The sequence below is a fragment of the Mobula birostris genome, chromosome 9, assembly GCF_030028105.1.
Source record: "Mobula birostris isolate sMobBir1 chromosome 9, sMobBir1.hap1, whole genome shotgun sequence".
In the NCBI taxonomy this organism is placed as follows: Eukaryota; Metazoa; Chordata; class Chondrichthyes; order Myliobatiformes; family Myliobatidae; genus Mobula; species Mobula birostris.
Genome location: NC_092378.1, coordinates 110,236,838 through 110,255,469, shown reverse-complemented (window position 1 = coordinate 110,255,469; position 18,632 = coordinate 110,236,838). Strand labels below are relative to the sequence as shown.

The following is an 18,632-nucleotide window of genomic DNA, read 5'->3' as shown; positions in this document are numbered from 1 at the left end:
AAGGATCCCCACCATCCATGCTTGTAAATGAATTTTAGGGTAATATATAGTGGTATATATGTATATTGATAATAAATTTACTGCGAACTTTGTTTCAGTTCTCTTTTTTCTTATCCTTTCTGCCTTTGCCTCTCTTGACACACTTTTCTGTAATTAGTTTAAAGTTCCTCCTCACGGACTTCCACTGTACATCTTTATATTCTTGCATTTCTCTCTACATCCCCGAATAAAGCATTGTGCAGATCCAATAGAAGAAGGCAGATTGTAAGTCACGGTCAACACCATCATTTTTCAAATAAATTTAAGAAATTATTTGATGTATAAACAAAATGGTTGGATGTGTAAAGATCTCTTAATGTTGTACGTACTGAATAGGACTCTATTGCAATTGAGTAACAGATTAAATTCCATTGAAGTCCAACTAGTTTTGTGAAATGTTTGCAAGTAACTGACACATAATTATGCTTAATTCATAAGTATTTGATCTGCACAGACACGAAGCATTTTGAGTCTTGCTAGAATAATCTTCAATAATCTTTATTTAAACTTACATTTTACAGTGTAATAATGTTCTCGGTGAAAGTGATAGCAGTTGTGTGAATAGGTCCAATGAAAAAGTATTATATCACAGAACAAAAAAATTAAAAGATTTGAACATTAAATAATGCAAAGTTTTCAAGAGGTTAAAAGCATACATACAAATTGTCAAAATTTCAGCCTGTTTCTGGCAGTGTTTTTTAATTTTTGTAACCTGTGATGAAAAGCAAAAAGGAAACTGAACATTTGAATACTTTTAATAGAACTTTCACAATGCAAATTTTACTGTCTCATAACATTGTGGAATACACTTTTATAGTTCAAAGTAAATTTATTATCACAGTACATATGTCACCATGTACAAACCTGAGATTCGTTTTAATACAGTCACACTCAATAAATGCAGTAATCATGGTAGACTCAATGAAAGACCACACCAACAGGGCAGATAACCAGTGTGCAAAAGACAACAAATTGTGCGAATAAAAAAAGAAAAATAGAAATAGTAATAAATAAACAATAAATATTGAAAAGAGAGATGAAGAGCCCTTGAAAGTGAGGCCGTAGGCTGTGGTAACAGTTCAAAGATGGGTCAACTGAAGCTAGCTCCTCTGGTTCAGGAGCCTGATGGCTGAGGGGTAATAACTGTTCCTGAACCCGGTGGTGTGAGTCCTGAGGCTCCTGTACCACCTTACTGACGGCAATAGCAGGAAAAGAGCATAACCTGGGTGGTCGGGGTCCCTGATGATGTATGCTGCTTTCCTGCAACAATATTCCAAGTAGATGTGCTCGATGTTTGGAAAGCCTTTATATGTGATGGATTGGGCTGTATTCACTACTTTTTGTAAGATTTTCCGTTCAAAGGCATTGGTATTTCGATAGCATCTATGCTGCAGCCAGTCAATATACTCTCCACGACACATCTATAGAAGTTTGACAAAGTTTTAGATATCATGCCAAATCTTCGCAAACTCCTAAGGAAGTAGAGGCACTGCCATGCTTTCTTCGTAATTGCATTTGCGCGCTGGGCCCAGGAAAAGCCCTCTGAGATGATCATCAAGGAATTTGAAGTTGTTGACCCTCCTTCTCTGATCCCCAATGAGAACTGTGAGAACTGACTTGTGGACCCCGTTTCCTCTTCCTGAAATCAATAATCAGCAAAGGATTTTGCTTTTTTTAAAAAAAAATGTCATGCTTTTAAACATCTTTTATAAACTGCCCTCGCTTCATGAAGATATTTTTTCTGTGCTGTAAAGTTTCCACATGTACAGTAAAACATGAAATTTTTATACATTTTGTATGTAGAATCTATTGTTTGAAGATCTATGGCTTGTCATCTCTCTGGCGATTGTTCAGAGGGAAGAAGTGGAATGTTCTGAGGCAGCGTGTGGACTCCTGCAGTTATGACTTGGATCAGGTGGAGTGTTTTTACTGATATCTACACTTACTGAGTTGATAGAGCTTTGGGGAAGTATGTTTGTATCTTTTTGTAATTGTAATTTGAAAAGTTTATGTACCCACCGAGTAAACATTCCTAGGTAGTTTGTGGCATCTTATTCATGAGCCATATGAAATCTCATGACTTTCATAAATCCATAAAGGCAAATTTAAAATTATACACCAATATATGTGGGTACAGCTAAGTGAAGAAGACAGGGTTCCCGGGGAAAAAAGAAGGCTGCACTGAGTCTATAAAGAGTACCTACATATATACTTTGGTAGTTAAATGACAAAGATTTTCAACAAAAAACAGTGAAAATGTGCAGTAGGTCTTAGTGCATCCATGGTGAGAGAAATGGTATTACCATTTACCACATATTTTGGTACTGTCTTATCTTGTAGTTGTCCATGCAGCCATGTAATTCCTATTTAATACAAAAAGAACTTATCTACAAAGGTTATAACATTCCAAAATATAAAATTTCTTATTGCTGCATGTACAGTAGCAGGCCACTCAAACAGTTGATTCTTAAGGGATAACTAATTCCTCGTAGCCTTTTCTAGAGGAAAAGTACAGTGATATCAATAAAAATCTTCAGTCTATATCTGGTAAAACTAGTTGAAGTTTCTTTGCATTGACATGGTCTATTTTTTAAACTTGGAAGTTGACTTCTAAAGCTGTGCTGAAATTGCAGACAGTTTTGCCTTCCTAGTCCCATCAGTAAGGGGTGATGCCAGGTGTTTTTTTTCCTACTTCTTAAACATTATTGTCATCTATTATTATAAAGGGCAATGTGGAGGAGAGGTTTGATATTTAAAGTTGCTTCAAGAGACTAAGTGCAAGAAGTCTCATTTGTGAAATTTGAGACTTTATCTATTGATGAAAGGTTGTCCTACAGATTGGGTAAATGGTGCTTTACCAACCTTTCTGCACACTCCATTTTCCAAACCATTGCAGTATGCATTTTTATTGAAAGCTGTGTTCAAGAGTAATGCATCCTCTGCTGTAGTGTAGTTTTGACCTCAAATGCTCAATAGTTAGGCTTAGATTAGGAAATAAAATGATAAGCAACTCTTTCTCCTGTCCTATTGGATCACGGCAGAGCCTAATCCTCAAACGTGCTTCCTATACTTTCCCAAATCCCTATATTTCATTGGAATCCAGTCTCAGCCTTGAACCTTAAATCTGAATTAGAGTATACTGGGGTGTATGGTGCTGTAACCTTTTTCACCATAAGCTTGAACCTCCAAGGACCTGATGGGAGCTCTGGGTCCATAAAAGTAGAGAATTTGTTCCATAATCTTTTTTAGGTTATTAAATGCAGGTTTTTACATAACAGCCACTCATGTCGTTTATTTTTGTTTACAGCTGTTTATTGGAACATTGCTCTTCACCGTTCTCCTATTCCTCTTGCCAACCACGGCACTGTATTACCTTGTCTTTACACTGGTAATGAACTTTGGTTGTACTTCAGTAAGCCTGATTAAGATGCATATACTGCAATATGATTAGTATGAATGATCTACGAAAAGTTGTCTTCCATACTGTATCTGTAACTGTATATCATGTGTAACTGTGGTATGATTATCTATAATTCTGTGGTTAGACCATGGTTAAAAGGATGCTGCTTATGTGTTTATGGGGTAGATTTTACATTCTTTCTTGGGCAGTCTCTCAGGATGGAGAAAGACTTATGTCCATTTCAGTTCTTTGGGTTGTGAGGTGACAGAAAGTACTTGAGTAGTGCCTGGTGAAATGTTCTTCCATTTTCATTTCCAAGGGCTTTTGACAAAGATTTAAGGTTATGGTGCCTTCTCAATTTTGATTGGTCATGGATCAGGGATTCCCCAGAGTCAACCATTCTAGTTAGACGCGCGCGCGCCCACACACACACACACACACACACACACACTCACTCACACTTTCATACACTCACACACACAACCTGTCTTTTACCCTCATCACTGCACTGCGGACACAAAGCCACTTTTTTATAATGCTGTTTCCATTGTAAATATATGTTGGTATTTATTCACGTTTTATTCCATATCCGTCCTTTAACCTCTAACTTTATTTTATGTAATTCTTTATTCTTTATCATTTTTGGCTTTTTTGTTGCATGTCATGTCCTGACGAACATACCACATCAAATTCCTAATAGATGTAAATGTATATGACCGAATAAAGTTGACCATTGAATGAGTGAAAATGTTGCATTTATTTTGGGGAGTCCTTGAGAACATTCTTGAAATGTTTTTAATATCCTCCTACTGATCTCAGGCTATGACAGACTTTGGAATACTTCTTGTTAGCCGGTTGTCAGGTATGTCACCAGTTGTAGAACTAGACAGGTTCACTAACATTGCTTATGCTGCTAGTGGATTTGGAGGATTTTGCAGTGATAAGCCTACCTATGTTCCTGAAGCAAACAGGAGGCTGAAGGGTAGGTTTTACACCAACCAAAAGAATAGGTGGATCATAAACAGTTTATGTTTGAATGTTGTATTCACTCACTGACCTTGTCTTTTTATTGTCTTTCTTGAACAGTTACGATTGGTGGTGGTAGTTATTCAGGGTCTCATTCAATTGCTCATGGACTTCATTAACACCCTCCCATTATTTGCATTAGGACTCAGACTGTGCCGGCCTTATGTCCTTGCAGGTATTGTAAAATCTGAATTAATTGTTAGATGCTTTAAGCTGTGAGGAACATTGGCATTGATTTTGATTATTGTCAAAGGAACAGCACTTATCATTTATTCCACTGATAGTTTTTTTTCCAATAGATCATGATCCTTTTCAATACTGTGTACCTAAGAGGGCATCTGTGGAGTTTTTGAACAGGGCAAGCAATATTCCGCTCAGTTCCTCATTGACGCAGGCTGCACCTAAATTAGGAGATGTAATTTAGAATTTTTAGTTAATTATAAAATTGTACTATAACAAAATATGAAGAAAAACATAAATAAAATCAACAATTTTATTAAACTCTAAAGTATTTACATTTTGAGAGAATGAATCACTTGTAAATATAAATCTTCAGTGTCAGTATTTAAGATTTCATGCATTATAAATTTGTTTAGAATTGGATTCAACTGAACATTTTCAGAGGTGCTATAATGTAACTTACTGCTGTAAGGGAGAGCAGGGCAACATCAATTGTAAATTGTGCACTTCTATATTGAAGTGTATGCTTTCAGGCCTTGAACGTCCCCTGCTGACTTATTTTACATTGTTGATTAGATTAGCCTGTATTTCGGACTATTGGCTGTTTCCATTTTAAATTTGAGATGTTGTCATGCTTAAATATCTCTACAGATACAGAAAAATCAGAAAATTACCAGCAAAGTTTGTAAGATATGTGATAACATATGTTGATACATTATCCAGGCATAAGTAAAATTCCAATAATCTGCTACCTGACTATTCAGAATTCCAAATGATTTGGGAACTGGGTCATTGGCTAATGATTCCTTCATTCCCTTTCACTCACCAGAGTCCCAAAGCCAGCACATCCTTTCACACATCAGGACCCCAGTTTCCCACTCTGTATTCAAACTTAACAGGTTCACCTGAAAATTTATAAATATATAATTATATATACACATGCCATGCAGTCCAGAAAATCCACTTGCCTGACAGCACTAAATTTCTGAGCCTGTCGGAGTAATGGAATTTTACTATAGCTTGACAACTGTAGAGGACTGTTAAAATTTCATTCATAATTATATTTGTATGTTGTCCCTGCCCATTTATTAAATCAAATTGGTACATAATGTATATTGGTAATTGGTAAATCATAATGGCCACGATGACTTTATTTCAAAGTATGGGTTAGGGTTAGTAAGTTGTGGGCATGCTATGTTGTTGCCAGCAGCATGGGACGTTTGCGGGCTGCCTCCAGCATATCCTCAGATGTGTTTGTCATTGACACAGAGGATGCAATTCACTCCATATTTCAATGTGTATGGTGACAGATCAAGCTAACCTTTAAGATAATCTGTACATACTCATTAATTCAGCTAACAAATTTTACTGGCTTAGATTTGCTCACACACCTTCCCTGCCACCTCTCTCTTTTGAAATGTCCATACCAGATCCAGATCAGATATTTACACTGCTGGCCTGGAGCAACCTGCCTTCCAGTGACCAGGCCTGAAGAGCAGCACTGTTTCCAATAATGAGCTGAGGAAGCGTCATCTCCTGCTTCTTCCATTGTCAAAGCTGTGAGGGTTATTTAACTTTTTAAAATGTCTCTCACATTCAATAATATATAGGCATCCATTAGTCTCGTGAGACCATGGATTTGCGCCTTGGAAGGTTTCCAGGGCACAGGCCTGGGCAAGGTTGTATGGAGGACAGGCAGTTTCTCATGCTGCAAGTCTCCCCTCTCCACGCCACCAATGTTGTCCAAGGGAAGGGCACTAGGGCCGATACAGCTTGGCACCGGTGTCGTCGCAGAGCAATGTGTGATTAAGTGCCTTGCTCAAGGACACAACACGCTGCCTCAGCTGAGGCTTGAACTAGCGACCTTCAGATCACTAGACCAACGCCTTAACCACTTGACCATGCGCCAATTTTATAATTTTATAATAATTATAAAAAATAACATATCTAAGAATGTTTGTGAACTGTGATAAATAAATCAATTGTTTTAATATGATTTTTTTCAAAAATAGAACTTGTAGCTCTACAATCACGATAGGTATCGATGTGGTTACAGATCCTGTGCTGGGTCTAGCCGGGCATGATCAGCAAGACAATTCCCCAGCCCTCCCCCACCATCCCTAACATAAAGAAACAAAGTAGAGGTCCAGCAGGTTGGGCACATTAACAGGTTTGAATTCCAAATATGTCTGGAAGTTCTACATTTGATAACGTATGCAGGAAAATCTCAGATTTTCATTTAAAAGGGGTGCATCACAGCACTAGTGATTTGGGGTCATTTTCTGCTACTGTCTGTAAAGTGTTTGTACATTCGCCCTATGACCACATGGGATTCCTCTAGGTGCTCTGGTTTCCTCCTGCATTCCAAAGGTTGGGGTTAGTAAGTTGTATGCATGCTACGTTGGCACCAGAAGCACAGTGACACTTGCAGGCAGCCCCCAGCACATCCTCGGACTGTGTTGGTTGTTGACGCAAAGGACACATTTCACTGTATGTTTCAATGTACACGTGACAAATAAAGCTAATCTTTCTAATCCTTGATGTCTGGAACAGCTTAAAATTTGCTTTATGAAAATAATTATGTATCCATTTACGAAAATGAGGTTGAGTGCTGACTGTTTTTTTCTTTGTTTTATCTACAGCTGGTGTTAAGTTTCAAGTTTTCCAGAAGGTTGCTGGTAAACCTCTTCACTTATTGATGCAGGTAAGTTATCCTAAATGGCCTTATTGCTTTGCCAGTAAGTAGAGATAAGCTTTTAAAGTAGTTATGTCACAATACTCGTTTCAAAAAGTTTAGTTTGTGAATTTAATGTATTCAAGGATAATCTATTTTGTATTTATTTCCATTTTGATTCAATTGATTTCACCTATTTCTCTCTGCAAACTCTTCTGGCTCATTTACCACAGACACTGAAGGGATTGCTTTTGACGCCTCTTAACTTGACCGATGTTTGCCTTATTGTGCGTCATCCCACTTTTATAACACTGTTAATCTCCTCCCCTCCAGTGCAATAATAGATGTTGCTGCCCTCAGTCATTGGTTATGCTGCTGCAACTTCATTTAGGCTGATTTACTGCTGTTCTTCTGAAGCTGACTTTATAGAAATCCGTCATTCCCCACCCCCCCCCCCAGTATTTTCAGATTAGAAGTTTCGAATGTCTTAACTTCTCATTCCAGGACTCATTCCAACCTGTTCATATTACATAGAACATGGAATACTATGGCTCTGTACAGACTCTTTGGTACACAGTGCTATGCCAACCTTTTAACCTACTCCAAAGATCAACCTAATCCTTCCATCCACATAGCCCTTCATTTTTCTTTCAGCCGGCAACAGTGGTGGAGGCGGATACCATAAGGTCTTTTAAGAGACTTTTGGATAGGTACATGGAGCTTAGAAAAATAGAGGGTTACGGGTAAGCCTAGTAATTTCTAAGGTAGGGACATGTTTGGCACAACTTTGTGGGCCGAAGGGCCTGTATTGTGCTGTAGGTTTTCTATGTTTCATGTGTTTATCGAAGAGTTTCTTAAATGTTCCTAATATATCTGAATCTACCACCATTCCTGGCCGTGTATTCCATATACTTACAACTCTGTGTTTAAAAAAAAGCCTTTTTCTGACATCTCCAACATACTTCCCTCTAAACACCTTAAAAGTATGTCTTTTCGTATTAACCATTGACATGCTGGGACAAAGGCATTAGCTGGCTCGGCTCTTTGTCTCTTATCATCTGATACACCTCTATCAACTCACCTCTCATCTTCCTTTGCTCCAAGAGGGGAAGTCCTAGCTTGCTCAACCTTTTCTCATAAGACATGTTTTCCAGTCCAGGCAGCATCCTGGTAAATCTCCTCTGCACTCTCTCTAAAGCTTCTGCATTCTTTCTATAATGAGGCAACCAGAAACAAACACAATATTTCAAGTGAGGTCTAACTAGAGTTTTATAGAATTGCAAAATTACCTCACAGCTCCTGACCTCAATGCTCAGACTAATGAAGGGCAACATGCTATACACCTTCTTAACCATCTTATCAAATGCGTGAGAGCTTTAAGGGATCTATGGACTTGGACTGCAAGATCCCTCTGTTCCTCCACACTGCTATGAATCCTGCCATTAACTTTGTACTCTGCTATCAAGTTCAACCTTCCAAAGTACAACATTGCATAATTTTTTGGTTTGAACTCCATCTGCCACTTCTCAGTCCATCGCTGCATCCTGTCAATGCCCATTGTAAAGTACAACAACTTCCAACACTATCCACAACACTGCCAACCTATGTACCATCTGCAAACTTACTAAACCCCTCCCCCCACTTCCTCATCCAAGTCATTTATAAAAATCTCAAAGTGCAGCGGTTTCAGAAAAGATGTCTGTGGAACACTACTCATCACCATCATCTTGGCAGAATATGCTTCATCTCCTACCACCCCCTGCCTTCTGTGGGCAAGCCAATTCTGAATCCACACAGACAAGTTTCCCTAAATCCACTGCCTCCTGACTTTCCAAATGAGCCTACCCCTACCATGGGGAATCTTGTCGAAGACTTACTAACTTCATATACACCTGCTCTATCTTCCTCAGTTGCTTTATCACATACTTAAAGTCAACGAGGCTCATGAGGAACAACCTGCCCCTCCCAAAGCCATGCTAACTATCCCTAATCAGACTATGTTTGTCCAAATGCTCAGAAATCTTGTCTCTAAGAATACACTCCAATAGTTTGCTCACCACTGAGCATAATTCCCAGGATTATCCCTACGACCCTCCTCAAACAAAAGAAAACCATGGCCAGTGAGGACTCAAAGATCATCGTCAATGGTGCAACAATCTCGTCCCTTACTTCCTGTAGTAACCTGGAGTATATCCTGTCCGGCCCCAGAACTTGTACATTCTAATGTTTTTCAAAAGTTTCAACACAACATGTCTCTGCACATTACCTTGTTCTACACTAACCTCACATTTGTCAAGGTCCCTCTCACTGGTGAACAGCGAAGCTAAGTATTCATTCAAGGACCCTCCCTATCCTCTAACTCAAGGAACATTTCCTCTTTTATCTCTTATCAATCCTACCCTCACTCTATTCTCCAATTCTCCAAGTATGTGTAGAGTTTACCTCACCCTTCTTCTTATTAAATGTACTACTTGCATGATACCTTCTGTCACAGGTACTAATATTTCTCCGATCATTTTGTGTTTTCTTTTGCCTTTGTAACAACACCAGGTAACTTCATAGCATTAAAGGCAGCTTATGTTATTAGTTCTAGTTTTTTTTACATAATGTATCTAATGATAGCTGCCAGGAAAGGTCAGTTGTCACTGACTGAAGTAACCTTAACCAGAGGGTGGTGAATGTGTGAACTTATTTTTTCAACTATTTCTAAAGCACTTAAAATTAATCTACAACCTAATAAATTAACTGTGCTTTTTGGAATAATTCCTCAAAATATTCATGGTATTTCTGTGTCTGACCAACATGTTATTGCATTTGTTACATTGATAGCTAGGAGGACCATTTTGTTGAAGTGGAAGGATACATCAGCTCCCACTTTGTCACAATGGTTCTCTCAAGTGATGCTATGTCTTAGTTTGGAGAAAATTAGAAGTCGAACCTTTGAACCTTATTTTGAGAAAAGATGGAGTTCATTTGCTCGTCATTATCATTTGAGCTAATTGATAGATTTTTTCCATGATCTAATTGTAAATTCTTTGGTATATTTTCTTTTCTTGCTGGCGGTTTGATGTTTATTTTTAGAAGCTTTTTGTATGACGCATGGCTCCGGGGTTGTACACCTAATGGTTTTTTTTCCCCCCACTTTTTCTGCTTTGTAGGTTTTTTTTGTTATCACAAATTTTTTTTCAATCTTTAAGATAATGTCTTTTTTTGAAACATTGTAAGTGTTGTTACTTCAATGTACTCGTGTTATTTCTTTGTATGATATAACAATAAAAAGATTTGAAAAGATAGAATGTGTGAACTTCATAGCCACAGACAGCTATGAAGGCCAAGTCATTTGATGTATTTAAAGTGAAGGTTGATAGTTTCTTGAGTAGTCAAAGGTTACAGGGAGAAGGCAGGAGAATGGGATTGAGGGAAAGTAATAAATCAATCATGATTGAATAGCAGAGACAACTCAATCAGCTGAATGACCTAATTCTGCTCCTATGTCTTATGGTCTTTTAAACACTGTCATCTAGCTACCCTAGCAGTTTTATTTTATTAATACCTCGCAAGCCAGTTGATAAAGAAACAACTATATTAGGTTGTTACATTAACTCTGGAATAATAGACAAGAAGGTTTCCACAATCAATTGTTTATTTATTTTTAACCTATTACAGGCACTATGATCTTATAGTAAATATGAAATTGATTCTTTCTCTCATGTTTGCTTTCTCCAATGCTATAAATTAAGAAAGGAATATTCAATGATACCCAAGAAGACCTGACAAAATGTTAAAAAATACATATGCATTTGGTTATGTAATGGCTGCTACTGTAGGGTAATGTAATTGGTGGAAATGTACATAATTCACAACCACCAACATTGAACTGGGGTTTCATTTTAAAAGGCTAGTCTGGCGTGATGACCTAATTACGTAAAAGCTTTTAGCGTGCTTTTGTGTTCAAGGTTTTGGTGTTCAATAAATGAGTTGCTATGGCTTTTCTGAAACATGAAACACCTCTGCGGTTTTATTTGTGAAAACCTACACTGTTTTCAACAGATTAACCCATTGACCTATGGAATGATAATCAAGTGCTACAGACTTCCAACCTACAGATGTTATCCAAAGGACTCATGGGCAGCGCTTTGTAAGAAGCTGTTTGTTGGGAAACTGATTTATCCATGGAAACGCAAAACTGGAAACAAGACTCAGTAAATGTACGCTAAGCGGGAGCAGTCTTAATGTTCATACCCAATTTCCTGCATTGCTATATGTTTTTAAAATTATAAGTTTTTCTTTCAAATAAGGTTGAATTGCTATATTTGTTGAAGAATAAAAACTTTAAAATCAGATTCATTTTAACAATTACCAAAATTATGGTGCCAAATTGCCAGTAGATTAACATAATACTGCAGTTTCTTAAGTTATGAAATATAAAAATATTGAAGTATCCATATCTCAGAGTACATTTTCACACTTTGCCTTTTCTATCAGAACAAGTATGCTTTTCCGCTAACTGGGTAGGTACAAATTCTGCAATTTATAAGAATGCACTTCAGTTTGCTATAGAAGTGCAATGTTATTGCACTGTTTGTAGATAAAATCATGTTTCATTCATTAAGGACATGTGTTTCCTTTCTGTATATAGTGACGTGGTATGTCATGCATATTAGTACTTTAAATGCCCTATAAAATGCTCATTTTACCAATTATTCTGAACCATTTTCTTAAGATCTCATCAAATTGATGCAATTATCTCTAACTTGAGAAAATAGTATACTTGCATTTTGGAGTAATTTAAAAGAGAAACTCCACTTTTTTAAATGAAAACTAAATTTCTGCTAATTTGATGTAATAACCATGTGTTGCCCTGTAATGGAACAATTTAACTGCTTTGTATTTTCCTTACCTCCTTGATTACAATGTGGTTTTTCAGATGTACAGAGGAAGGCCTCAATGTTAGGCATTCTATACCAATTACAATGCCTATAAAATATTTCAGAAATATACAATATTTTAATAATGTATTTTACGGCACAAACCTGTTGCTATTTTATTGTTCAAAAATGCATTGTTGCTTCTCTGTACAATGTTCTTGGCAACTGCATGAAAGCGATATTTCTCGGCCAGTCATTACATTTTGTAGACAAGCCTTCATTGTCATTTGATCTTGTAATGTACCCAACAGATTGTAATCTGAATAGCTACATTGGCCTGGGATTTCCTGAAAACTCATACTGAAACAATGACATCAGAAATGTTGTTTAATATTGTAAGAAATACTTGCCTGGATTTTTCTGCAAAAGCTCTTCCATAATCTTCAGTCATTTGCCAAACACAGGTCATGCAAAATTCTTGAATTTTTAACAGTTGTTAGTAACCAATTAAAACCTGAAGAATTTAATGCAACAAAGTTCTGTTTCTGGTGTTTATTAGCTTGGAATTTGTTTTTTTCCTTCCTTGTGCTAAATGCACAATATAGTAGCTCTATGTTATACAGCTCTTCCAAAATTTGGTTTCATTCACTTCACTGTGACAAAACTTTCAAAGAAGAATATACTGTAATGGACAGTCACTTTCACGTTGGTCCTTTGCTAGATGTGCTATGAACAATGTGCTGTGCATGTTTCACTAACTTCAGTTTTCATGAAGTGAGAGGAACAGAGAGAGTGTGGTGTAAGTTTTGCATCTTCCATTAGCCTAATTATTAATGAGGATTTTCCTTTATCTGCCTTACTACATTCCTGTTTTTAAAATTAATGGCAGATGGAAATGAGATTCTCTGGAAGTTTTATGATGCAAATTTCCAATGGGAAAATCAATGTAAATTGTCTGATTTTATGAAATTCCAGTCCATTAATGTGATCAAAATTATTTTTCTTCTGAAAATTTTACTTTCAGAATTGTACTACCAGGTTTTGTAAAAGTCAAGTTGGTACCATAAATTAAATTGATTAGTAACCATAATGAATAAAATCATTTGTATGTGTGTTACGGCTTCATTAACAGTTCCAAAGAAAATTCACATATCAATTAATTTGACACATCAGTAATAAACCTACGATTTAAATGCCAAGATACATAGTATATAAAGTGCATTGCCATTGACTAGCATTTTATTATTTTATTCTAGTTGGAGGCAAATCATTTTTCACATTTCCTTTATTCGAATAAGAATTAGAAAACAATTTACCACAGGCTTATCACCTGTCTAATGAAAAATGTTAAAGGTTATGTTAAATATGTTATAATAGGGCAATAGAAAAATTCAAGGTAATAAGGCAAAGTTGACATGATTTTTTGAAAGGGAAATGAACTTCGACCAATTTATTAGAATGTGTTGAAGAAGTAACGTGTTGTGGATAAAGTACAATTAATAGACGTACTAAGATTTTGAGAAAGTAAAAGTTCATCATGTAAAAGATAATGTAATCACATGCATTGAAGATCAGCTGGCTAACAGGAAACAGAGGAGGCATAAATCTTTCTGGTTGGCAAATGTAGCAAGTAGAATGTCACAGGAATCAGTGGCTGAGGCCACAACTTTTTTTAAAAATTCATGATAATTGACTTGTATATAGGGTCTTAGGGAATGGCATCTAGATTTGCTGATGATAAGATAATAGATTCTAAAGTAAGTTGAAGAAAACATAAGGCGTCTATAAAGAGATGAATAAAGATTAAGTGGTTGGGCAATTATCCATGAAATGATGTATACTGTGGTAAAGTGTAAAATCATTTTGGAAGAAAAACTAAAAATTTATCATCTAAATGGCGAGATGAACACTGAGATACTGTGGAATTTGGAGATTTAGTGCAAAATTTATAAAAGATGTGTGCAGATAGTGCAAGAAATTCAAAATGTTATTAATGTTATACGATTGTTAGAGAGATTCAATCCAAATATGGGGGAAACGCTTCAAAATCCAGGATGTTGGTGAGACCACATCTGGATTATTGGGTATTGTTTGCCTTATTTAAGGAAGGAAGGTGAAGTGTTGAGAGCAGTTCAGAGGTTTCCCAGACTAATATTAGGAATGAATGAACTGCCTTATAACAAAGGGCCTCAAGCAACAAGAAGAAAATAGGAGTAGGAGAAGGTCACTTCAATGCTCAGGCTTGCTCTGCCATTCAATATGATTGTAGTTGATGTAGCCCAGGCCTCAGCTCCTCTATGTTATGTCCTGGTAGTTGTCAAACACTAATCTATCAAAACTTTATCTACCTCCATCTCAGATGTATGTAAGATAAAGTTTTAAAGAATGAGAGGGGAACAAACATACTAAATTCCGAGGTGTCTTGGAAAATGAAGGGGATACTTTTTTTTAAATAGAAGGATCTAAAATTACAGGCTTGAGTCAGTTATTTGTCTGGATCTGTATTTTGCACATAGCTAAGCAACTGATTCAGCCACGATGGCTTATGCTGTCTAACCACAAGAACACAGAGCACCATCTTCATTTTAACTAGTTGTCTTTTCATTGAAAAGTTTCCTGACAACACAAAAGATGTCAATATTAAAATAAATTTGAAAAACTTCACATGTTATGTTTGCTCTCTGCTTCCATATCATTTTATTATTTATTTGCATATTTGTATCTTTGAATGTAACTTTTTCAGTTGATACTTTTTTAAGAAGTGGCTACATTATTCAGATACCCCAGTAACTGCTCAAAAGTTTTACACAAGCACATTAAAGATACCATTATTTTGATTTGCTTCCTGTTTATATCCTATGCAGATGAAACACTTACTACAATCCAGCATCTATCAGCAAGCACAACCTACTCTCCACATTAGCTGCTCGACCCAACAAGCTAGCCTAAACACTAGTAGAGGGAATGACAGATAGCTATATGCCTGCACTTAAATTCTCCTAACTATGACACTCTTTTCCCATTTTCAACCTACTGTTGCTGGTAGATCTACTGTACCAGAAACTGATAATCCCTTTGACATCAGATTTTTTGAGGGTGTTGCTGCTCTTAATAACTGCATATAAGGAATCAATTCGGGTTTGCTCAGCAAAATATTCATTATGAAAGTGCAGTGCTATATTGTTCTTTCCACCACCAATGTATAGTGGCAGCAGTGTAAACCATCTACAAAATGTACTGCAGTTACTCACCCAGGTTACTCCAATAGTATCCTCCAAACCTGCAGCCTGTACCTAATGTTGATAGCATTGTGCTGAAATAATTAAAATAGATCAGGATCACAAGACTTTTATCCATTTCTCCAAGAATAATCTGTTGCCCTGTAGACTAATCTACAGGGCAACAGATTATTATATATAATTTCCTGGAGATATAACGTCCAAATTGTTATATTCAAATGCTATTAAGATGAACTTCAATTTGTTAATGGATAAATTTTCACAATTAACATGCAAATTGGTATCAAGAAATCTATTTCCATTTACTCCGGTAGGATTTCAACCATTTCATATTTTGGGTTATAGTGATACACTGAATTTTACTAATTTAGTTAATCTATTCCTAAAAGTTTTTAATCCAACAAATTATAAACCAACCACTTAAAAATATACCATTCATTTATAGACAACCATTTTTCATTTAGTTATTTATAGGTAAGACTTTATTAAAATTTTAACAATTAAACGCTTCCTTTCCACCAAAAGATGGCTACTTAATGAAGTAAATATTTAGGTCATAATAACTTCTCCTTTCATCTCCAAACCTGTGCCTGCAATAAATTGACTAAATTCCGTATTTAACTAGAAATTTATGAAAACCAGCCTCCTTTCCTTAGACTCTGTCTACATTTCTTGCTACCTCAGTAAAGCAGCCAACATAATCAAAGACCCCACCCATCCCAGATATTCCCCACTCCCTTTTGAGTAGAAGTTACAAAACCCTGAAAGTGTACAGTACTGTGCAAAAGAGTTAGGTACCCTAGATTTTTTAATATAAATTTTGTTTTAGATTTTTTTTTGTCTTCAGCATGTGTATGTCAGAAAAAAGCAAATGTTAGGTTTCCAAACATTTTTCAAAAAATTAAATGTTACAGAGAAATGTTTGAATCTCATTAAAGAAAGTAACATAGATCATTTTTCAAATCAAAACTTGATTACTTTGCAGGTATATAGCCCAGTGCATGACGAAACAAAGATAACAAAAAAGAGCTAATGATCAATGACATAATGAGTTGAATGAACTAAACTGATTAACTGAAACAAAAATGCAAGTAGAAGGAATCAAACCAGGTGAGGGTTAACCAAACTAAAAAGGTGAGGATGTGGCAGATGTGACAGTTTAATCTTCAAATCATTAGTTCTTAGAAACATAGAAGACCTACAGCACACAAAGCTGTGCAGAACATGTCCCTACCTTAGAAATTACCTAGGGTTACCCATAGCCCTCTATTTTTCTAAGCTCCATGTATCCATCCAGGAGTCTCTTAAAAGACCCTATACCTCTGCCTCCGCCGCCGGCAGCCCATTCCATGCACTCACCACTCCTTGCGTAAAATACTTAACCGACATCTCCTCTGTACCTACCTCCAAGCACCTTAAAACTATGCCCTCTTGTGCTGGCCATTTCAGCCCTGGGAAGAAGCCTCGGACTATCCACACGATCAATGCCTTTCATTGTCTTGTACACCTCTATCAGGTCACCTCTCATCCTCTGTCGCTCCAAGGAGAAAAGGCCGAGTTCACTCAACCTATTCTCAGAAGGCATGCTCTCCAATCCAGGCAACATCCTTATAAATCTCCTCTGCACCCTTTCTATGGTTTCCACGTCCTTCCTGTAGTGAGGCGACCAGAACTCAGCACATTACTCCCAAGTGGGGTCTGAGCAGGGTCCTATATAGCTGCAACATTAGTACTCCAAGCGGGGTCTGACCAGGGTCCTATATAGCTGCAACATTACCTCTGGACTCTTAAACTCAATCCCACGACTGATAAAGGCCAATGCTCCGAATGCCTTCTCAACCACAGAGTCAACCTGCGTAGCAGCTTTGAGTGTCCTATGGACTTGGAAACCAAGATCCCTCTGATCCTCCACACTGCCAAGAGTCTTGCCATTAATGCTATATTCTGCCATCATATTTGACCTACCAAAACGAACCACCTCACACTTATCTGGGTTGAGCTCCATCTGCCACTGCTCAGCCCAGTTTTGCATCCTATCAACGTCCCGCTGTAACCTCTGACAGCCCTCCACACTATCCACAACACCCCCAACCTTTGTGTCATCTGCAAATTTACTAACCCATCCCTCCACTTCCTCATCCAGGTCATTTATAAAAATCACGAAGAGTAGGGGTCCCAGAACAGACCCCTGAGGCACACCACTGGTCACCGACCTCCATGCAAAATATGACTCATCTACAACCACTCGCCTTCTGTGGGCAAGCCAGTTCTGGATCCACAAAGCAACATCTCCTTGGATCCCATGCCTCCTTACTTTCTCAAAAAGCCTTGCATGGAGTACCTTATCAAATGCCTTGCTAAAATCTACCTCTGCGGCTCCACCTTCATCAATCTGTTTAGTCACATCCTCAAAAAATTACATCAGGCTCGTAAGGCATAACCTGCCTTTGACAAAGCTATGCTGACTATTCCTAATCATATTATGCATTGCCAGAGGCTCAGCAATCTCCTCCCTCGCTTCCCACAGTGGCCTGGGGTACATCCCATCCAGTCCCAGTGATTTATCCAACTTGATGCTTTACAAAAGCTCCAGCACATCCTCTTCCTTAATATTTACATGCTCAAGCTTTTCAGTCCACTGCAAATCATCCCTACAATCGGCAAGATCCTTTTCCGTAGTGAATACTAAGCAAAGTATTCATTAAGTACCTCTGCCATCTCCTCTGGTTCCATACACACTTTTCCACCATCACACTTGATTTGTCCTATTCTTTCACGTCTTATCATGTTGCTCTTCACATACTTGTAGAATGCCTTGGGGTTTTCCTTAATCCTGTCCGCCAAGGCCTTCTCATGGCCCCTTCTGGCTCTCCTAATTTCATTCTTAAACTCCTTCCTGCTAGCCTTATAATGTTCTAGATCTCTATCATTACCTAGTTTTTTGAACCTTTTGTAAGCTCTCCTTTTCTTCTTGACTAGATTTACAACAGGGTTTGTACACCACAGTTCCTGTACTCTACCATCCTTTCCTTGTCTCATTATAACATATCTATGCAGAACTCCACACAAATATCCCCTGAACATTTGCCACATTTCTTCCATACGTTTCCCTGAGAACATCTGTTTCCAATTTATGCTTCCAAGTTCCTGCCTCATATTTCCCCTTACTCCAATTAAATGTTTCCCGAACGTGTTTGTTCCTATCA

General features: G+C 37.3%; 1 protein-coding gene and 1 long non-coding RNA gene across 4 annotated transcripts in view; one reads left to right on the top strand and one right to left on the bottom strand.

The window, feature by feature from the left end:
- pigq (phosphatidylinositol glycan anchor biosynthesis, class Q) overlaps positions 1-13,317 on the top strand; it is a 56,097-nt gene extending 42,780 nt beyond the window's left edge. For 2 of the 3 annotated variants that reach the window (XM_072268605.1, XM_072268604.1), the window contains exons 7-11: positions 1,843-1,954; positions 3,347-3,427; positions 4,526-4,640; positions 7,288-7,349; positions 11,370-13,317. In XM_072268605.1, the coding sequence (XP_072124706.1) occupies positions 1,843-1,954; positions 3,347-3,427; positions 4,526-4,640; positions 7,288-7,349; positions 11,370-11,525 (526 nt within the window). In that variant the 3' untranslated portion in view covers positions 11,526-13,317. The remainder of the gene's footprint in view (positions 1-1,842; positions 1,955-3,346; positions 3,428-4,525; positions 4,641-7,287; positions 7,350-11,369) is intronic. The other variant, XM_072268606.1, reaches the window with a different exon arrangement.
- The window catches only part of LOC140202964 (uncharacterized), a 46,713-nt gene continuing 33,276 nt past the window's right edge, over positions 5,196-18,632 (bottom strand). The window contains exon 4 of the long non-coding RNA XR_011887243.1: positions 5,196-5,290. This is a non-coding gene — a long non-coding RNA (uncharacterized lncRNA). The remainder of the gene's footprint in view (positions 5,291-18,632) is intronic.